Raw genomic sequence first — 22,810 nt, 5'->3', positions numbered from 1 at the left:
GAAGTAAATAAATAACCATTGAGAGCTTCATTGTTCTGATAATACATGTTTATTACCGGTTGATACAACTCAAAAGTAGATGTACAGAAGTTTCTTTTGACAGCCTCCCATCAAACATTTACACCACAGGGCTTTCCATGAAGACTGTTGTTCTACCTCCAAGTCACTTCCTCGCCAGGTTTCAGCTCCCTGCATAGAGAAAAAAAAACCCAATTATCCCCTAATATGTAATGCATATGTCTGAGACTTTATTGTATTAATAACTATTCATTATTTCCAGAAAAATAACAAAAAAAAATACTGCAGTGTAGAACCTGTTTATTTCATGCCACAGATATTCTATTTTGCACTAGTTTCCACTTCCCTGTTATGTTCTGTACCAAGTGCTGTTTTAACAAATAAATTTGTTTTTTGAAAGTTTACAAAAAAATCTGGAAAAGCATGAATATAGCTCCTTAATTTACATTTTTTGATATTGCACAATGTGTTAGCATTCAATGATGGAAATAATAAACAAAATTAATTTGTTTTAATTGATTCAGTACTATACCAAAATCTATTTTAATTGGAAAAATGTTGCTTTTAATCCAGTCCCACCACTAGTAATGGAATTTATGCTTTAGTGATTGCAACAATTTACAGCCTAGTTGGTCTCATTCTCAGATGCACGATAAACCCTGGCTCTATTAAATTACTAGCATAAGATAGTTTCCATCTACAATACTAAGTCGTCTTCTCACCTGCTATACAGAAGACTCTTGTTTCTGAAAGCTGTCAGTTTCTCGTCATTTTTTTTGTCCAGATACCATCCCATCACGAAGCCCATGGGCACAAAAATGAATGCCACATATTCTCGGACAAATGCTGCCAAGTTCACCATGGTTCCTACAGAGGGCAAAATAAAAGTTCAACATTTAGTGAGTTTGAAACGGACTAAAATTTAAAAATTCAATACGCCAAGCCTGGAAATATTAACTTAGACTGTTTCTACTCTACCATGGAAACCATCCACAAAGTCCTGACCAAACACAGCTTATTAATTCATGTGGGTGTAAAAAGGAGGCTTTTATAGGGCTTATATATTCCAGTTCATTTTAAGGTTCGTGTACATCCCAAAATGGGATGGCAATGGTCTCAGGAATGGTTTGAGGTGATCATATGGCCTTAAGGTAAGACTTTTTCTTTCACAATTGGGAAAAGCTGACGATACACAGGACAGAAAGCAGATAACATCCATTTGTAATACAAAATATGAAGTGTCTAATGATACAGAAACATCAATAGCCTCCAGACTATGGGTACATTTTCCGGACCTTTTCTACATAAGAGTAATGTGCCTGTGGTTTTTCACTGTGCCAGGATGGCCGAGTGCTCTAAAGGGCGCTGCACTCAAGGATCCTTCCATCTGCTGCCGTCAGTTCGAATCCCACTTTTGTCTTTTTTTTTTTTTTTTTTTTTTTTAATTTTAACATATTTAACACGGCAAATTCCACCTTTAAAAATACATATACGAAAATAAAATAAACATTTTAGGGTATTTCCTGGTTACCAGGGTAGCTAAAAATAAATGAGCTAAAATAAAACTGACGGAACTTTAAGTCACGTGGCGTGGTGCACGTATCACGTCACCTAAACTGGTCAATGAGGGGCGCTCCGTATGAATAGAATATCTATTTATTCATACGTTTCTTTATGAATAGCCACGGCCTACAAAATAAAAGTGGGAAAATAATCCTATGAAAGAAAAAAAAGAGCAAAGAACAAATATGTAAACATTTATTAATAATAATAATAATAATAATGCACATAAAGATATGCATATATACCCCATATTGAGTGTTCACCTATGTGCTGACTGAACATAATATCATATGTGGAAAATTACATTTAAATATATATTTGCTGCTAACCTCGCCTTTCCTAATGTTGTGGCATTTGAAAACAATATTTGGTTGCTATACATGGACATATACTATTGATTTGACAGACACTTACAAACATATTAACAAGATTGTTGGGTCTGCACTTGTATAATAACGTTATTATTCAAATTATTTCCATGAAACAAAGGGAAATCGCATACATGTTCAATACAATTTGTTCACTTTTAACCCACAAAACTAATCTCACAACACGAAAGTGTTAGCAATCCATTAGCATCTCAGCATTAGCAATGTTATGTTTTAGTCTACCAAAACAGCTTGTTAAAATTCCATCAATTTATATTGTATATGTACCATGTACACATATTAGCGCGTATGCTTCAGTATTATAGAGACGTGTCGTAGATAAATAAGACATACTACCTTGTATTTACACCGAGTCGTGGCCTTTAGCTCCTCATCTACACCACGAAGGACAACGGACTCTACCAACTATGGAGGGCTCACTTGCTACATTTAAATCTTTATATATACACATTAAAAACCCTTTAATTTGTTTCACTTCACTAATACTTGGAAATATAGAGACACATTTTTAAAATTTCCTTTAAATACTTAATTTATTCTTGTTATTTATTATTTTTGGCATTCCGTATTGTTGTACTGTAAGTGGTACGCTCCTGTGAACCTTCAACTTAGCGCAGCGGCAAACATGTATGCTAACAGACCTTAGCACAATGTCTGCTGGTTTGACCCGTAGAAAAACCATTCAACTGTGTTCACACATCAAATTGTGATTAACTAACTATTTTCACAGTCACCGGTATGTTTAACGAAGCTGTCATCATTCATTTTTATTGTCTTAAGCCCAGCTAACAACGCTAAATAGCGTTGGTAGTTGTGAGTTAGCAAGCAATGGCTAACAACCCACTCGTGTTTACATGTAAACGTTGATGTTTTTGACCCACAGAGCGGGTTTGTTTCAATGTGTGACTGACATGGTGTTGCTTCACTCTCAGCTACAGTTTATGAAACATGACGTCCATTATCAAGCTGACCGCCGTCTCCGGGGTCCAGGAGGAGTCTGCGCTCTGCTACCTGCTGCAGGTGGATGAATTCCGCTTTCTTCTGGACTGTGGCTGGGACGAGAACTTCTCTATGGACATTATCGATGCAATGAAACGGTGAGTTTTTCCCATTCACGTTTATCTTTAGTCATCTTGGTCAGTTGTCCGATTTTTTCTTGTTATTTATTCCTCTATGATATCTTAACTCATTCAGTGCCAGCCGTTCTCAGATTTTCTACCCCCCTCAATGCCAGCGGTTTTTGAGCATTTTGACTGATTTTAAAGACCCACAGAATATTTTCTACTTTGACTATCTGAAATCTAATCTAAAAAAAAAAAAAAAAAAAATCACCAAGGAAAGTCATAATTATGGAAAACAAAGTCATAATTATGAGAAAGAAAGTCATAGTTATGAGTTAGTAAAGTCATAATTATGAGATAGAAAGTCATAATTATGAGAAAAAAGTCATAATTATGAGATACTTAAACACATTTACAGCAGCTTGTTCATGTGGTGAGCTGACACTGAGAGATGGCTGATAAGACTATCAAAGACTACTTTAGACTTTAGGCTTTACAAATGATGAAATACTTTGTTTGCTTGCAAATTCACATAGAAATATGCTGAGTAAACACACCCTTGAAAAGATACTAAGCAGAAAGAGGCTCTGGCATCGAAAGGATAAAACTGGTGTGGCTGAAGTAGCACAGGTTATTGAACAACAAATGGAGATTTCTGGTCAGTGCCATGGGTACAGATGGATGTACCAAAAATGTTTCTATCTCATGATTATGACTTTACTAACTCATAATTATTACTTTGTTTCTCATATTATGACTTCCTATCTCATAATTATGACTTTCTCATAATTATGACTTTACTAACTCATAATTATGACTTTCTCATAATTATGACTTTACTAACTCATAAATATGACTTTCTAACTCATAATTATGACTTCACTAACTCATAAATATGACTTTCTAACTCATAATTATGACTTCACTAACTCATAAATATGACTTTCTAACTCATAATTATGACTTTCCTTGGTGGCACCATTGAATCAATTTTTAACTGCCTCACGATTAATCTTTACATCCCTACCTCTGAATGATTAATATCTTCTGGTGCACATATACAGCAACTTGATTCATCATTTCTACGTTCAATTTTGATATTAACTGGGTAGATTAATGTGATATATCGCAATAATATTGTATCGTGACCCAAGTATCATGATACATATCGTATTGCAACATCCTTGAAAATACTCACCCCTAATGGTTACTGTGATTTAATTACAGTACCAATGCAAAAAAACAGCTGGTATGTTTATCAACTATCATAATTACATTGTTTTTTTGTTTGTTTTTTTTTAAATGTATCTTTTCCTTCTACAACAAAAAAAAAAAAAAGTTATGACATAGATCTATGAAAGTGCCCAATATGTTTTATGAAAATAAAGTGCAATCAACTTCCAAGCTAAAATGCTTTGAGGAGTGAGGTAGTTTAACAAGGTCTGATCAGAATCAGAATCTTTTAATTTATTTGTTATTGTTCTTCTTTTCTTTTCTTTGTTTTCTTTCTTTTGGTATTTCTTATGTAAAGTGGCTTGAGTTCCCAAAAAAGTGCTATATAAAATTGATGTATTATTATTATTATTATTATTATTATTATTAAAAGCACAACAATGTTTTTTTTTTAAAAAAAAATAGTAGCTGTTAGTTTATGTTGTGTTTTGTGGTTCACTGACACCTGTGTCGGTGTTTATGTGCTAGGCCTATGGTAGCTCAAATCAATGTTTTTGTTTTTGTTAAAAAACATGATTAAAAAAATCAATTAGGATGTTTTTTTAATCAATGCTATAATCATGTGATGAAATATTGTGATATATTGCTGAATTGATTTTTTTTTTCTTACACCCTTCTTACATGCACCGTTTCTGAACTTTTTTTTTTTTTTTTTGAAATAGCATCTTTATTTCATACAGCACACTTATTCCTTTTTCGTGTTTGTTTTCCACCCTAGATACATTCATCAAGTTGATGCTGTGCTGATCTCCCATCCAGACCCCTTACACCTGGGAGCCCTACCCTATGCTGTGGGCAAACTGGGGTTAAACTGCACCATCTTTGCCACCATTCCTGTTTACAAGATGGGTCAGATGTTCATGTATGATTTATATCAGGTATAAACATGGTGCTGCAGATGGTGAATGTACAAATTCATTCATTTTTCAGAGATTACATCTATATTTTGCTATAATTTTCTTCTTTTTCTTCTTCTCTTAGTCTCGGAACAACAGTGAAGATTTCACTCTGTTCACCCTGGATGATGTGGACTCTGCTTTTGATAAAATCCATCAGCTGAAATATTCTCAAATTGTTAATCTCAAAGGTGAGTCAGCAGACTGGTAAAGATTCCAAATCAGTTTTAAAAAACAAAACAACTTTATTTGATTGGTTTTTAAGGATCAAAATACAATGTGTCAGCAGAAAGACAACATTACCAAATGCAGGAATTTACAATAACCTTACAACTTCACAACTCTCGTATTATTAAGGGATGATTAGAAACTTAAAACTCAATGCTAAAAAAGGGTTAGATCAGGTGTGTCAAACTTGTGTTAGTTCAGGGGCCAAATACACAGCAGATTGATATCAAGAGGGCCACAGACTTCATGTGGGAAAACCAGTCATTTCAACATTATTGTGCCCTAGTTTTCACTTGTACGTATACATAGAATACAAAATATGTAAGAAACCAGTCCCAACACAGACATTTCCTAGATCTCTGACCAATTTTTATTTAATTAAAGAAAATGTTATGTATTACTAATAATTTTAGGAAAATTAAAAGATTATGTAATAATTTGGTGTTTTAATAGTTTTAACATTAAAAATGGCTTTAATCATGTGATATAACCACCGGGAAAACTGTGAGCCCCTGCATATATTGTTGAGTTTAATTTACACAATGATTCATGTTTTCTCTCTCATTTTTCCTTTCCCCTGTGGGCCGAATTGGGTGCTCCAAAGGGCCAGATTTGGTCCCTGGGTCTTGAGTTTAACACACGTGGGTTAGATCATAAATATTTATGCAAAGCTTTGCCTCAGAAACCTCTGTTACTTTAATTATAATGATAGTCTTTGAACAATTCAGTTTTATTCTCTTTAATCTAACAGAATTCAACTTTTATAATTGGTCAAATTATGGATCAGCCTTATGTCAGTCACGTACTCTAACCGCCATGTTCCATTGGATGCGGGTCCACTGCGTTACGTCTCCGCCACGCCAGTAGAGCTGATAGGTGTCACTTTAGTCTGTGTTAATTTCCACCGGGTCCGGTGCGCTGCATATCTGCTCCGTCCCAGCTCTGACAATCCCGAGCCCTCCGCAGAGTTACGCAGGACTTCTATTTCTAGCAAATGCCGGAGCACGACGCATCAACTCAGCATAGAGCAAATACCGTGAAACAGGAAGTTAAGCACACACTAAACATGAAAACTACCGGTAAGCGGTATTGCGATTCGATATTGATAACGGATATTGGTCCGATATCAGCCAGAAAACCAATATCACATTTTTCGGCATCTAAAATCTCTGATATATATTATATTTATTCAGTTGTAGAATACTGTAGATATTATGTTAAAGGTTAAAATTGGTTAATAATGAATGGGTCAGGTTTTCTCATACCTACTGTTACTGACTATTGTTCTCTGTTTGCGTAACATCACTTGATCAAGCCTTTTCTAACATTCCACACTACAAAATAAGTAATAAAAGTATGTATGATTAGTGATGATATCGTATTGGATCAATATCGGTATCATATCGGAAGTGAAAAAGTTGTATTGGGTCATCCCTACATCCGGTTTCTTTTCAAAATAAAACACTTCAGATCATATTTCAAGTCACTACATCACCAAAACGCCATAATTCTTCTTGTACTGTTGCGTTATGAACACTGACCTGCTTATCTGTTTGTTGTAGCGTTTATAACACTTGCTTTAACTATGTTCTCACGTGATTATGTAAATATAGCGAGAACTCCTCGGTCTCGTGACGTCAACCGGACTGCGGTATGGCGCATTCAAAACGCAACCAGTGGGGATTGCGAGACAGCAGAGCAAAACCAGATCGGCGATGTATCCATTGGAAACCCAGAAGCGCTTTTGTCTGCTGAATACAACAATACTACATAATTATGAATTTGGCTTGTCTGTGCACTGCAGAATATATAAACCAGTTCCTAAACTGTTACAACTGCTCCCTGTAGGAAGTTGTCCATAGACTTTATTTAGGGCTCTATTCTCCCATGTTCGTAAGTCCAAAAAGCCACGCAGCGGCTCTATTTATGGCTGTGTGCTATTCTCCCCCTGACTGTTAAGTCAGTCGCCGCGTGCCTTCATCCCAGTTACGCACTGTGGGTGGAGCAGCCCTGAAATGTGGGTGTTCCTATTCAAATCTGACTTTACGCGCATTCTTCGGTGTGCGTAAGTCCTTTTCCTCTCACGCGCTTCTAACCCTGGAATAAGTGCAGCGCCCTGATAAGATGAAACATTATATTGCACTAGAAATATGGACTTAGTTACATTTGAAGCCAGATGGACTCGTGCGTCATGTAGCAGCTGTGATCACTCAGCTGCTGCTGCTCGATTAGTTAAAACTCTGACAGACGCAGGTTTCTGTCCCCGTTGGTCACAGTGATTCAACTATTTTCATACTATGTCCAACGTAAAGTCACAGTTTGATCCACTACAGATTGAAACTAGCTGTCATATGTGGAGGAGGATGGACCAGAAACTGTTCCCACACATTTAATGAGACTCAGTTCAGGTCGCTTTACACTATTTATATTTAAAACTGCATATTATGGAAGTCAATAGTTCTGTTTCACTGCAAACATCCCTCTGTATTAAAGCAGGACGCTCTGAGGCCGATTATTTCCTCATATCTTTAGCACATCTAACTCGGTCACGCTTTACAGCAATGACGATGATGATGATGATCATGATCATGATCAAGGAGAGAGATTTTAACTGTGACTTGGACAGAATGCGGCCGATCCTCAGTCACACTGCAATAATCTGATCAAATCAACCTGTTACATTGTTTATCAATGAAGGCGTTTCAAATTAAAAGTGAACTTTCTCATTTTCACGGATTTCAATGACATTTACAAGAGTCCTTTCCTTCAACCCGCCTTCATTCACACATACGCGCTTTTTGGCTCCTTACTGCGGTGGGTGTGTCAGCAGCCTTGACCATAGAATACGTGTTGGAGAGAAGTGCGTAACTGCAGGCACGCAAAAAAACGCTTAAGTCCAGACGGGAGAATAGACCCCTTAATCAGTGCGGTTGTAAGGCTTCATTATCGTAAGAGTGATATAAAGCAGATCTGATTATTTCATCTACTTGTGCTGTTTTTGTTTCCATTCCCGCATTTCCTTAATCTTCCTTCACTTTGTAGGAAAGGGACACGGTCTCTCCATCACTCCTCTCCCAGCTGGCCACATGATTGGAGGGACTATTTGGAAAATTGTAAAGGATGGAGAAGATGAAATTGTCTACGCTGTGGACTTCAACCACAAACGGGAAATGTATGTAGCAACCTAAAAAAATAATGTAATAAAGTGTTTTTGCTTGATTCACAGTTTACTTTGTCTTTATTCTGACATTGTCTTTTGCAGCCATTTGAACGGCTGCACGTTGGAGAGCATCAGTCGTCCCTCTTTACTGATCACAGACTCATTCAATGCTGCTTATGTTCAGCCACGTCGCAAACAGAGAGATGAGCAGCTGCTCAGTAAGTCATCCAGGGGTTTTCAACTTTGGGGTTGCCTGGAAATAAAATAGGGTAACCTGAAATATCTAGTAATAACAAAATGAAATGACTTACTGATTAAGATTATGTATATATTTATTTATTTATTTATTTATTTGGCACAATTAAAAAAAACAATACATAATATCACAGAAATAGACATACAGTGCAGGAAGAGGCAGGAAGCTCATAAGTGCTGAAACAATTCTTCTTTTTCAAATTAAAACACCACACACAATCTTAAACAACTGTATTCTATACATATATATAAATAAATGCAGTATAAAATTATCTGAGCTGGCACATATTGTCACTTTGTGAACTAACCATTCCTACTCTGTATTTGTAACAGAATATTACAAATATGGTCAAAAAACTACTTTTAGAGGAAAAAAAGTTGCCAGAAATTTGTGGTATAAAAATGGGGTCCTGACCTAAAAAAGGTTGTGAACCACTGAAGTCATTTAATGTTAGATTGATGCAATTGATGACCAGTATCTCTTTTTTTCTCTTTTCATAGCTAATGTAATGGAGACTCTGCGTGGTAACGGTAATGTCCTTATCGCTGTGGACACAGCTGGACGAGTCCTAGAGCTGGCTCAGCTCCTGGATCAGATCTGGAGAACAAAGGATGCGGGGCTGGGAGTTTATCCTCTGGCTTTGCTCAATAACGTCAGCTACAATGTGGTGGAGTTCTCCAAATCTCAGGTGTCAGGCACTGGTTTTCACTCAATAAATGTTTTTGAAGGAATTTAAATGAGAATTTAAGTCACCATAAACGCCATCCACAGATCCTTATTTAGAAATATCTATTTTTTTCCAATTTGCTGTTTCTCTGCAGGTCGAGTGGATGAGTGACAAGCTCATGCGATGTTTTGAGGACAAGAGAAACAACCCCTTCCAGTTCAGACATTTGACCCTGTGTCACGGCCTGGCAGACCTGGCCCGGATCCCCAACCCCAAAGTGGTGCTCTGCAGCCAGCCAGACCTGGAGTCGGGCTTTTCCCGTGAGCTTTTCATCCAGTGGTGTCAGAACGCCAAAAACTCAGTCATCCTCACCTACCGCACCACACCAGGAACATTAGCTCGCTACCTCATCGAACACCCCACGGAGACGTCGCTGGATCTGGAGGTGAGGGGGGAGGAGGAGGGAGATGCTGTCTCACCCTATCAGAGTCATTTGAACCCAATGCATGTTTCCTCTTTCATGACAGGTGAGGAAAAGAGTGAAGCTGGAAGGCAAGGAGCTAGAGGACTACCTTGAAAAGGACAAAATAAAGAAGGAAGCTGCAAAAAAACTTGAACAAGAAAAAGAGTAAGTTAGACCCCAGAATGGTTGGTGATGGGTTCATTTTTAACTCATCGTGTGGAGGCTTCGTTCCTGAGAGCAGAAAAGCAGATTTTTCTGTATATGATAAATCACACCCCTGTTAAAGGTCCCATATCATGCTATTTTTCACCCATTTCTTTTTGTTCTAAGAACCCCAAAAACATAGTATTTGAGGTTTATTTTCCCAAACTTGCCTGTTTTCCAGAGTTTTAGCCTCTGAAAAGTCACTTTCTGAGCAACTCTACACAAACAGGCTGATTAGCAGCCTGCTTATGCATATTTATGAGTGGGCGTGTCTATAGACAGGACACTGACTTCCTCCTCCCCGCACGGTGAAGTAGGGCCAGAGGACGGCCCGCCCTCCTCCCACCCACTCCGTAGCCGAGCTCATGCTGCTTTATAAACATGAGACAGAGCGTGGGGGCGGGGCGTTCACCAGTACATACATAGACTGTAGAAAATACATACATAGCATGCACGAAGGACGCTGAAATGCTCACCTTTGTGGGTGTGTCTGTTTACATGTCAATCACGGCAGAGAGCTTCCTGGAGGCGCGGCTTCTCCAGCTCAGTGCTGCATCAAATTGGAGCGGTGTGTTTGGGCTCACCCTGCAGTAAGAAAGGAACAAATCACCCTCTAACTAACGATTGAGGGAATCAATGAAAAAAAACACTTTAAGCGTGTGTATGAAGCCCAAATAGCACTTTTATGATGTTTAAAGCACAGAAAAGTCCATTTAGCGTAACATGGTAAACAAGTTCTCAAATTCTCTTATATGGGAACATTTTGGGTTTGACCTACAGCAAAGACACATCATGTGCAAGATGTGTTTTGTTTTGATAATAGTTAATTTTAGTGTTTGAATGTTGTATTTGTTTAAATAATATATTTTACATTGTTTTGTACAAAAAATAAATAACTTTTTGGTGGAGAAATAATTGTGATTTAAAATACGACTAAAATAATCGTGATGATTATTTTTTCTATAATCGAGCAGCCCTAACGTGTGTGATTGCGATGCACAGGGTGGACATAGACTCCAGTGATGAGAGCGATATGGATGAGGATCTGGATCAGCCGGCCGCCATGAAAACCAAACACCACGACTTGATGATGAAGAGCGAGGGCAGCAGAAAAGGCAGTTTTTTCAAACAAGCCAAGAAGTCATATCCCATGTACCCCACACATGAAGAAAGAATCAAATGGGATGAGTACGGAGAAGTGATCAGGTAGGACAGTGGAGGGCATGTGGAGGACATGACAAATGAACATCAACAGTGTTTTTGTGAATAACCATTGTGCTCGTTCAGGCTGGAGGACTTCCTGATTCCTGAGCTTCAGTCCACAGAAGAGGAGAAAAGCAAGCTGCAGTCTGGGTTGAGCAATGGTGACGAGCCCATGGACCAGGATTTGTCTATCGTTCCCACCAAGTGCGTCTCAAGTATAGAGAGTCTTGAAATCAAGTAAGTAAACATTGCGAGTTGTCGCATGGATGTAGATCTGATGGATTCATGGATTGCACCATCATGCAGAAGACTGAGAGAGAGAATCTTTTTTGCAATCAGGTGTGTTGGAGCAAGGGAACGACTCCAACATGCAGGACTGCAGCTCTCAATGACCAACTTTAAACTGTGCTTTACATGCTAAAGGTTGTTAATCAAATAAACTTTATTTATCCAGCACTTTTCATTCATAAAAAGCAACACAAAGGGCATAACAATAGAAAAAAGAGCATTCAGAGAGCGCAAAACCTCTGTCATGTGCCAAATATGCTGTTTGTCAGATATACCCAGTTATCTGGATCATTGATCCTGATCATGGTACCGTGATTATTCACACTTTAAACTTTAAAGGCTTGGAAGATATTTCAATCACTATTAATAACAATACGTTTTTTTTATTGCATTGAAACTCTGGGGAATAATTGAAGAACCAACCCAACATAACAGTGATTTATAAAGATTGGTCAATTACGAACCGAGAGATTAATTTTTGAAATTTTGCCAATGACGAAAGAGAGTTTAAAAAAAAAAATAAATAAAAATGATCCAGAATCAGTATATTGACATTTTAGGAAAGTTGCAGGACTTTTGAAAAATTGAGAGATGCGATTCAAAATGACTGCCAACATGTTTTATGTCACATATTTGTGTAATTGGAGGGACTGAAATATTTACAACTGTCATAAATCATTTTACAAAATAAAAAAATTCAAAGTTTTACTGTCTCCTGCGGGCTGAATTAGATGCTCTAAAGGGCTGCATTTGTCCCTCGGGCTTTGAGGTAAAATGTGGTCAAAATCCGTTCCTGTACTTTTGACATAATTCTGCTAACAGACAATCAAATAAATGAACACCAGTGAAAATAGGACCTCCTTGGCCGGTAGTAAGAGTAAAAACAACATCACATGATCACCTCTCAACCTACGGCCCCCAAAAAGTGGAATAAAATGGTAATTACTGTGTTTGTTACTGTTTGGATGCGGTGCGACCATTGAGGATGTACAGTACCTTATGACAGACAGCCTAATGCAGCCCAACAAAGGAAAATAGGTAAATGCATGTGTATGATGTGATAAGAGCGGTAAGACACAGCTCAGTGAGGGAAAAAAAAAAAAAGAAATTACTTGAAGCTTTAAAAACAAAAGTGTCACCAAAGTAAATCAAAATGTGCAGGCGATGGAGTATTGTTTTCTGACTGCACAAGCACAATCATTGTTTGGTGTGTCTTTAGCGTTTCTTTGCTTGCTTTGTTTGTGTTGTCTCACAGATGGAGCCTCATTCGTCATGTTGGCACCAAATCTTTACAGAGCTTCACATTACAGTGATTTTAAATGTACTGGAAGAATCTGAAATGGAGTTAAAAGCTACTGTATAATCAATTTCTATCCTTGCAGCGAGTTACTGGACAGCTTCCACTTGTATTAAATAATGCTCCCTCTGATCAGCGACCTCCAAAGGTCTAACTAGTTGTTTGTTTCTGGACAGAGCGAGGGTAAGGTACATCGACTACGAAGGCCGTTCAGATGGAGACTCCATAAAGAAGATCATTAATCAGATGAAACCAAGGCAGCTGGTGATTGTTCACGGACCACCAGAGGCCAGTCAGGAGTTAGCAGACTCCTGCAAGGCTTTCAGCAAGGACATCAAGGTGTACACACCGAAACTACAGGAAACTGTGGACGCCACCAGTGAGACACACATCTACCAGGTCAGCCTCTTAGCATTTAGAAAAACGTGTCCATGTAATATCATATACGGAGTTTGCGTTGTTGTTTCATGTGTCTTTGTGGTCTTTTTGTGTATTTTATGAATAATTTTTTATATTGTTATTTTTTTCAAACTTTTTGTGTTTTTGTTGTTACTTTTTGTTCTTTTATTGACATTTTGTGCATTTTGCTGTTTCCTGTGTTTCTTGAGTTTTGTGTATTAAGTTGTTCATCGTATAACTTCCAACTTCATGAATTCCAATTTTGTTTTGGGGGCCGCACAAAATTACACCGAGGGCCACCAGTTGCCTATGTCTGTTGTATATGTTACACACATTGTGGTTGGCGCGAATCCTGAGACGATCTGTAAATTTAATTCTATTTCTAACCCATGTCATCATGTCTCGTTAAAGGTGCGGTTGAAAGACTCTCTGGTCAGCTCTCTGCAGTTCTGCAAAGCTAAAGACACTGAGCTGGCGTGGATCGATGGCGTGCTGGACATGCGGGTCGAGAAGGTGGACACCGGCGTCATGCTGGAGGTGGGCGTCAAGGACGAAGGGGAAGAAAACGAGATGACGGTGGACGTCAGCCCCGACTTAGACATCGACCACAGCGCCACCGCCGTGGCCGCTCAGCGCGCCATGAAGAATCTGTTTGGGGAGGATATAAAGGAGGTGTCGGAGGAGAGCGACGTCATTCCTACTCTGGAGCCACTGCCTCCAACCGAGGTGAGAGCACCACTTTCACACTACTAATGTCCAGATTCTCAGAAAGGCTTGGGAGCAATTAGAACGATCATGCTAAGAGTCGTTTAACATATTTGGTGCAAATATAATTTATATAACCTGTATCTATCTTTTTTTTTCTTTTTTTGTTTTTATGCCTTGTCTGCACATGCTCAACTATACATGTAGTGCAGTCTTTTTGTGACAGCAATAAATGCTTTATTATTGCAGTTAAATAAATGAATGTATTTTATTGCATAATTGTGACCATCACCAGCCCTCCCTAAGGAAGAGTAAGAAAACCTTTATGTTTTCTGTTCTCAGAATAATGAGAAACATATGTAATCATAGAATAAGATTGCAAAAATGTTCATTTTAGTCCAAGAAAAAGAAGAAGAAAGCTAGTCCTATAGTAATTTTGTGCTTTTTTTAATTTAATTTCTTTACAGCTATTTGTAGTGTCTTGTCTTTTACCGGTAATTGTCCTCAATCTCTCAGATTAAGCAGATATGTAAACCTCCTTTAGATGTGTAGCCGTCAGTTGGCTACATAGGAAAAGCTAATACAAGTTTGGTTTTGTCAGAATAATTAGTTAAAATAATAAAGAAATCAGCGCATTTTTAAAATAATGTATTTTTTGAAGGCATTAAATGGATTTATATTTATTTATTTATTTGACAGGAAATACATCTGTAGATAGTGGTAGTTTGCTCGCTTATTTTGGTCTTTGTAAAAAAATGTATATATATATTATTTTGAAGTAATTTGAGGACTTCTGCACCGAGTGGACAAAAACTATTCTAATCACGGCCTACGACAGTAAGAATGGTCAGATCATTCTGTTCTGACGTGTATGAAGAAGCCTGACTGAGGACCAGCGTGACCACGGATCTCTTCTGCTCTCCTCTCAGATTTCAGGGCATCAGTCGGTGTTCATCAACGAGCCACGACTCTCCGACTTCAAGCAGGTGCTGCTGAGGGAGGGGATCCAGGCTGAGTTCGTAGGAGGGGTGCTGGTGTGCAACAACATCGTGGCCGTCCGCAGGGTGAGTGTTCACTTCCTGAGAGTGATCCATTGGTTTCCTGCACTGCTGCTCTCCACTAGTCAGACTGAAAAATGAGCAGCAGCTTGTGTTAAAAATCTAGCCTAAAATCTTTGAAATGTACTTATTAGATCTATGCCTAACAAAACAAATTATTATGCACCATATTCATTTTATTAACTTTTAAAAATGGGACTACATTACAGTTTTAGAGCCTGTATTTCACCATCTTGAAATCATGTGATTGATGATGTCACACGGCCCCACTGCCTGTAAACATCCCATTGTTTTTTATTAGAGTAAAGCATTCAAGCTGCATTTTTAGATCATTAAGACAGCTTTTTTGGTCAAAATGCCAACTTGTGTTGCTTTTAGTTGCTTTAAGGAAAAAATAATAATCCTGACCTGCCACTAGGAGGGAAATTTAAAAAATGCCTTGATTATGGGCGGGGCTCCTGGAGCAGTTAAGACACGCCCAGTCTATACTATAAAATCATGTTTGCAGTCTTTATCTGAGATTCAGATGTGCTCCAAACATTAGACACAGCTGTATTTATTCCTGAAACTAACAAGTAGAGGATGAATTCTCCATCAACAACTGGACACTTTATTGCTTTGGTTTTTGTTGATTATGATGTGTTGGAGGCAGCAAAGTACGATTCACCTTAGTGGAAAAACTGCTTTTCTGTTTACCTTTGGTTGATGGATGATAGTTTGGTACTTTTAAGTGCAGTGAGGAATATATATATATATATATATACATATTAGAAGCTGTAAGAATAATGAAAGGTAGTTCTAGATCAAAAAAGGTCATTACTGTGCATTTCTGTGTATTTTTACTTTGAGAGAATGTTCTGTTTGTTCCTCTCTGTTGTTTAAAGGTTTAAGAAAGCAGCGTTCAGTAATGTTTATTTACACACACGCCAACAAACAACACAAGCACTTAACACTAAGCACAACCTCAAACACAGAGTAGCAAATGCGGCCTTGATAAGTAGGCTATACAAACCCCAGTGGCAAATGAAAATATTTCACCTCAGATGAAAGACGCACCAAAAACATTTGCAGTAAGGGTGGGAGGGGGGGTTAAGGGGGGGGGGGGGAGAGAGAGAAAAACCTTCCAGACTAAAGTAGAATGAACAGTGGGAGGCAGCCAATCCACATAATTGACAAGAAGTGAAAATAGATGCAACCCAGAAAATCAAATCAAAGACAGTTAAGACTTTGATCAAAGTTTGATTGTTTGTGTGTGTGTATTTTGATCTGAATGTGTTGCTTTGATCCAGTGTGTTTGTTTGTTCTGGAGGTCAGCAGGAGCAGGGCTCATCCTTCTTTGTTAACTGTGTTTGTGAAACCTTTTTTTCTGAAATGACCCGAATTCTTTCTGCACCCAGACGGAGGCCGGGCGCATCGGCCTGGAAGGATGCCTGTGTGACGACTACTACAAGATCAGGGAGCTGCTGTATCAGCAGTATGCAGTGGTATAGAAGCAGGAGGAGGAGGAGGAGGAGGAAGAAGAGGAGGACAGGCTGCAGAGCAAACACTGCCTCTCAAGGACTTCACCCAAAGGAGAACGCTCTGCCTCAGGGCCCAGTTCTGCTTCTGCTCTCTTCGTCTGTAGAAGTCGTATATTTTTCCTTTTTTTATAATTTAGTCCTGTTAACATTTTTGTGATGTCGTTTCACATCCGCAAAGTCAAAGGCCGATACTTTCCCTGGACTGACCTTTTCTGTCATACCCTGACAATAAAAGATGTTTTTCACACGTATGTCATGCATCATTTACTATTTATTTTTTTAGTTCTGGATAATTATTATAGAATAATTCTAGAATTTAGAATTCCAAGGAGAGAAAAGTAGTAAATATCTGCTTCCTTGTAAAGGAAAACAAGCACTTTGAACAAAGAATAAACCTTTGTTGTTCTTTAACACATTACAATATGTTCTATTCTTATTGCAACGACTAATTACACTGAGTTTCAGCAAAACAATGAATCGCAATCAACAATTTTATTCGTTTGACAGCACAAATAATTTATTTGTGTCAGTGTATGTCAACAATTAATCATGACTAAAATCATTGCAAAATATCACTCACAAAAAATTGACAAATTGTACAAAAAAACTCATTTTTTGTCAAGGATAATTTTTCCATGATTGACAGGCAGTGACCTGCCCATTTTGCAAAATTTCTAAACATTTAGCTTTACACTTGGCCACCAAGTTTAACATTTAGATACACATTTTACATTTAGATTTAACATTTCAATTTACATTCAATAGTTACAATTAGATTTCAATTTTACATTTAACATTTACATTTAGATGTAACATTTGCATTTGGATTCAACATTGAGATTTAACATTTAGATTTACATTTATCTTTAACATTTAGATTTATTTTTCATGTGTAGATATTTTTAACAAGGATACAGAAAAGTTGATCTGGTCTAGCTGGGACCCACATTTTGCAGACAAAGTTTCAATAATAGCTATTGAAAACACATGTATATAATGCTTTTTAAAACATGATAAATCTATATATTTTCATGAGCAACATGCGTTTCACAGCATGCCTGTCAAAAGAAAAGTTTCTTTCCAAATAAAAGACAAGTCCAACATGAGAGACGTTAAGCATTTATTTATTTATTTATTTTTGACTAGCTATCTTCGACCCTCTTTTGGGTCCCGACCCACCGGTTGAGAATCGCTGATATAGAACATGCTGATTTAAATTAATTTCTGTCTCAAATGAAATAAAATTTTCAGCTAAATGTTTAAAATATGTCGGCTATGAAAACGTTTTTACATTCGGCACCACGGCACACCTGCCTGTGATCGATTGATGATCTTCTCCCTGAGGGAGTCTCCATAGTCTTCATCACCTCACAATGATGAAGAATAAACCAGCATGGATGGAATAAACATCCAATAACCATCTTTAATACATGGCTTTATCTTTATTCACTCACCACTCAGACTGCACTGCATATTTGCTTTTTGGGAGCTGGAGCAACAGCAGATGAAGACATACTGGTATAGGTGCATCCATCCTCCTGCACCTCAAAAGTGCTGATGCAGCAATAAGAGCAGGTGTTGCTGAAGTGATAACTGGGATTGAGAATAGATCTGCTTGTGGATTACTGTTCCTAACAATCATTTAGGAAACTATCTGCAGCAAAAAAGATGTGTGAAAATGTGAGAACTAAACTGTCTTCTTCGTGTTCAAATGGAGTTTTTATTGCATCTGGAATGATTTGTTTCATTTTCATGCACCAATGGGCAGCATTTCCAACTCATTACTCAGACAGTTCTTTTACAACAACACGCTGTATAAACCTGGTTTTTGAGCCTCCTACAACTCAGTGGATATTATTTTCTCACTAAGGTCCTTGGAAAACTTGTCACGTTTTGCAGAAGCATTTGGAGCCAAACTGTGGGAGGGTGAAAGTGTGTGAGCAGCGACTGGGGAGATTCTCAGACATCTGGTGACTTCAGGCAATCAGTCAAACTACAAAACAAGCCCAATGCAATGCTGATGTTAAAAAAAAAATGTGATTATTCCTTTAAAAAAAAAAAAAAAAAAAGCTTCTAAGGTTACGACTGAATGACTGAATGTTTTTAGTTTGATTGGATTAATATTTTTTGAGATATGGCCAATTAATGAAAGGTGTATGTGTGTATTTTTCTTCCACTTTCGGCTTCAAATATCTCAGGAACTACATCATATAGGAAACTGAAATTTGGTATAGTAATACAGCTCCACCGACTCTCTCAGAATATACAAAAAGATCCACTATACATCCTATCTGGTGGACACGCCAGCCCCATAAAACTGGAAATTGTTTGTCAGGGTTTTGGGCTAGAACATGTTTGGGTTTTCAATAAACTATTTTCCATATGGTCTCAGATTCCTATAATTTGATCAGCTTTGAGCTATGTACATAGACTGTTCACATCACTAATGATTAGTCAGATGTATGCATTGGTTCTTGGGTGACAGTCTCTTGAAATCCAAAAAAATACTTTCTTTTTACTATTTTTATTGGCTCATAACATGTTGGAATGTAGGAAAAAATCTGATCTCTGTTTTAATTTACAGTCTAAAGGTTATTCTTTCTTGGAATGTAAAACAATATTTCTTTACGCGACCCCAACTTTGGGTTATTTCACTACTCGTAAATATTGAAAATCCTTTACCTGAGGCAATTGTAGCTTGGCTCTGTGTTTTCTAATCATTTATTGTTTACTAGTTTTTCACTAGGGTAATATATACATGAAAATACAAAAATGGACGCCTACACCCCTCACTAAATTGGCCTTATCTCAAAAAGTATTGACCCGAGCCCCAAAGCCTGACAATTTTTTTTCCTATTTTGAGGAGGTGGCATGTCCATCAGATAGGACGTATAGCAGATGTTTTGGTTTATTCTGAGGGAGTAGGTGGAATTGTATTATTATACCAAAGTTCAATTTCCTTTGTGATGTAGTTCTTGAGATATTTGAGGCTGAAAATGGAAGAAAAATAAGCATGCACGACAATCAACATATACATCCAATCAAACTAAAACTAAAATTTACAGTGTGATTATCGAATAATCATGAAACAATTGGTTGAAAAAAAATATGACACTGAAGTACATCCTGAAAATGTGTTGGAATGACCCTATGTATACGGTATATTAGTGTGTGTATTTTGCAAAGGTGATTGAGATCAACTTCAACTGAATTGAAGTTTATATGCTAATTTTTGACCTCATCACCCATCAGTGCTGAGCTGAACAGTTTATGGAACAAAAACTTGCTGTGACATAATGATCCAACAGCTGGTTAAACACTTATCCTGTTAAACCTGTGCAAAAAAAAAAAAAAAAAGATTATTCTCGTCTAGTTTTTATTTAATGTTATCTGTGTATGTGTATGTGTGTTTATGTGTGTATGCATGTATCAACCAATGTATGTACACATGCATAATGAGAAGATTAATGCAGAGGATTACCTTATTGTCATGAATCATGATCAGGGCGTAATTTCACCTACACCGAGAACTTTGTTCTACTTTACAACGCTGGGAATAAGAAAAACCTTTAGTGTACTGTGTGTGTGTGTGTGTGTGTGTGTGTGTATGTGTGTGTGTGCACTGTAAGTATGATGAAGTGTGCGTGGAGATGGGGATCATGCACATGTATGAAGGAGTCAGACTTGAGCACGGATGGCTGGTTGACATGCACGCCTGTTTTTATACAGTTGCATAACATGCAGTTTTGCACTTTAGAAACATTAAAATTTAAATGCTCTTTTTTAATCCATGGATAGCTTCTCTCTCTCTCTCTTGCACACACACACACACACACACACACACACACTTTTCTGTTCAGAATCCAATGAGGCCTTTATTTAGCCCCTGCTGAACCTCAGTAGCCTGTGACTGAGTGAGGGAGAGGAAGATTAGGAGGAAGATGAGGAGGAAGAGGAAGCATCTCCTCTGTGCCACAGAGCATGCCAGCTCTGCCCACTCGCTACGTTTCATTTCGATAATTGACCAGCAATGCCAGAAATGTCCATCAGCTAATCCTCTTAGCTTTCATAATGCTGACTCTGTCACAGAAGCCCCTGTTTTAATGTAACGAGCAACTAAGCCCCAGGCTCAGGGCGGCACCGACCTGCACCTGGCCCCCGGAGCCACACACACACAAAGAAACCCTGATTCGTGCATCGTATATCCTGCCACTCAGTTACAGGCTACAGGTTACAGTCTAAAACATGTGTCAAACCTCTGGCCCTTTAAGGTATCCGATTCGGCCCGAAGGAGAAAGCAAAAATGGCAAGTGCCATTACTCAGTTTTCCCATGTTTATATCACATGATGGCAGTCATTTCTAATCATAAAGTGTTGAAAGAAATCAAACTTTTTTCAATATCATAACATTTTCCTCATTATTTCACATTATTTCCTTAATTTGAATAAAACATTTGTCACAAAGTCAAGGACATTTGAATGTGGAGCTCCTCAGGGACTGGTATCTGTCACTTATTACTCTGATAATGTTGGTGCTTTACATACTTTATATATCATTTATTCATGGAAGTGCAAACTAGGGCACAATAATGGAGAAATTGCTCATTTTCCCGCATATAATCTGCGGCCCACTTACAATCAAATGGGTCTGTACAGTATTTGGTCCTTGACAAATGCATATTTTTGTCTTTAAACTGATTCTGAAACTATAAATACAACTTCCAATATGGGATTAAAAAAATATTTGCACTACAATGCTCCTAGCAGGAGAATTCTAGCTGATTTAGTATGTAGAAGGGAAATTTAGATTACTCAAATAATTGCCGACGCCCCGATTCAACTTTGTTTATGCAACATTGTCAGATTATGAACATTCTAGGAGCTAAGGTTAAGTATTGTTAGAATGTTAGCTTATATGTAAATGTTTAGTGGTTAAAGGATGACTTTTTGAGGAGGGTTAGTTAGTAAATGCGTAGATACACACACAGCATCGTAAAAATGAGTCAATGCAAGATCGTTGAAGATCATTCCTGGAGCAGGAAGACCCCTGGAACGACACCCCGTCATGCCTCCACTCCATGGACTCTGAACTGTGGAGTGGAACACTATAAAAGAAGATGGAGTCAGAGTGAAAGACGTCTTTACATCCAGAACAGTCGGCTGCAAAGGAAACAGAGAACCTCGATCGAGCTGTAGCTGTACATGTATCAGGGTTATTGATCGCGAGAAGTATCAGGGTTATTGATTATGTTAATGAATCTAGTCGTCTGTGTGAGGTGATGAAAGAAAGAAATTGACTGATGTCCAGGTCATTTGAAACACCAGCGTCAAAAAACCTGATAATGTAAATTAGAATTAGAATGTTCCTTTCCCAGTAGCAGGGCAAAGGACCAGCAGCTTCTCTTTATTCCTGATAGCTGCAGTGGAGCATTGTTCACTGTATAAAGTGGTGAAGACACTGGTACATACGTTTGAAGCCAATAAATGGATTAAGGTAAAAAGTGAAATATGGGGAAACATCACATACAATCTAAGCAGGACGATTTTTTTCCTATTAGGTGTCATTTTTAAATTTACAGTTAAAATGTTATAACAAAAAGGGAAAATTAAAAAAGTTAGTGAATTTATTCATTTATTTATTTTTTTAAGTAATTTGACCTTTACCCATCAGGACACGCTCACATTCAGAATAATAGGTCTCGGCCTAGGTATGGATTCCTAATTGGTACAAACTTGGCAGTGGCTATTTGTACGATTGCCGTATCAATATACAGACATTCTATCCATACGCAGCGCCCCTATTTGGCCAGTTTACGTCACGTGACTAAAACTAAATCTAATCCTGAAAAATTGTTGCGATACAGGGTTATAACCTAACCCTAACCCTAAGACGCTACTAGGGATGTAACGATTCACTCAACTCCCGATACGATTCGATTCACGATACTGGGTTCACGATACGATTCTCTCACGATTTATTTTACAAAATGGGACTGTAGACAAATTTTTTTTTGGGGAAAAAAACTAGAAAATACTGTACTATTTTCCTTTTATTTTTCATTGTCAAAAGAATTCCTTGATAAACAATTCAAAACAATGGAATTTAACTAAAAATAAATCTTGAATTAAATAAATAAAGGAATAATACAAATGAAAATGAAGCCTATTAATTTAAATTCTGGTTCTATAATAAACAATGCAA

The 22,810-nt window shown here is 37.7% G+C and overlaps 2 protein-coding genes across 2 annotated transcripts; one reads left to right on the top strand and one right to left on the bottom strand.

The window, feature by feature from the left end:
* Window positions 1-30: 30 nt before the first annotated feature.
* On the bottom strand, window positions 31-2,390 carry ndufb1 (NADH:ubiquinone oxidoreductase subunit B1). Its single transcript, XM_028439591.1, has 3 exons — window positions 2,307-2,390; window positions 741-885; window positions 31-189 (listed from the first exon to the last, which is right to left on the bottom strand). The coding sequence occupies exons 2-3, from the start codon at window positions 878-880 to the stop codon at window positions 153-155; spliced, it is 177 nt and encodes a 58-aa protein (XP_028295392.1). The 5' UTR covers window positions 881-885; window positions 2,307-2,390; the 3' UTR covers window positions 31-152.
* A 181-nt stretch (window positions 2,391-2,571) lies between these two features.
* On the top strand, window positions 2,572-16,859 carry cpsf2 (cleavage and polyadenylation specific factor 2). Its single transcript, XM_028440073.1, has 15 exons — window positions 2,572-2,706; window positions 2,903-3,067; window positions 4,983-5,142; window positions 5,246-5,351; window positions 8,431-8,560; window positions 8,651-8,766; window positions 9,305-9,492; window positions 9,626-9,916; window positions 9,999-10,099; window positions 11,141-11,344; window positions 11,426-11,578; window positions 13,103-13,325; window positions 13,737-14,051; window positions 14,960-15,094; window positions 16,486-16,859. The coding sequence occupies exons 2-15, from the start codon at window positions 2,919-2,921 to the stop codon at window positions 16,576-16,578; spliced, it is 2,364 nt and encodes a 787-aa protein (XP_028295874.1). The 5' UTR covers window positions 2,572-2,706; window positions 2,903-2,918; the 3' UTR covers window positions 16,579-16,859.
* The last annotated feature ends 5,951 nt before the right edge of the window (window positions 16,860-22,810 follow it).

The sequence above is a fragment of the Gouania willdenowi genome, chromosome 24, assembly GCF_900634775.1.
Source record: "Gouania willdenowi chromosome 24, fGouWil2.1, whole genome shotgun sequence".
Classification (NCBI taxonomy): domain Eukaryota; kingdom Metazoa; phylum Chordata; class Actinopteri; order Blenniiformes; family Gobiesocidae; genus Gouania; species Gouania willdenowi.
Note: the sequence above shows the minus strand (reverse complement) of the source record. Positions and strands in the feature narration are given on the sequence as shown.

Bases quoted from the DNA above. Each gene is read 5' to 3' on its own strand.
- ndufb1 (XM_028439591.1), bottom strand. From the start codon at position 880: ATGGTGAACTTGGCAGCATTTGTCCGAGAATATGTGGCATTCATTTTT. The intron at 190-740 runs GTGAGAAGACGA...TTCTCTATGCAG, and splicing joins AAGAGTCTTCTGTATAGCAG to GGAGCTGAAACCTGGCGAGG.
- cpsf2 (XM_028440073.1), top strand. From the start codon at position 2,919: ATGACGTCCATTATCAAGCTGACCGCCGTCTCCGGGGTCCAGGAGGAG. The intron at 8,561-8,650 runs GTATGTAGCAAC...TGTCTTTTGCAG, and splicing joins TTCAACCACAAACGGGAAAT to CCATTTGAACGGCTGCACGT. The intron at 15,095-16,485 runs GTGAGTGTTCAC...TTCTGCACCCAG, and splicing joins ACATCGTGGCCGTCCGCAGG to ACGGAGGCCGGGCGCATCGG.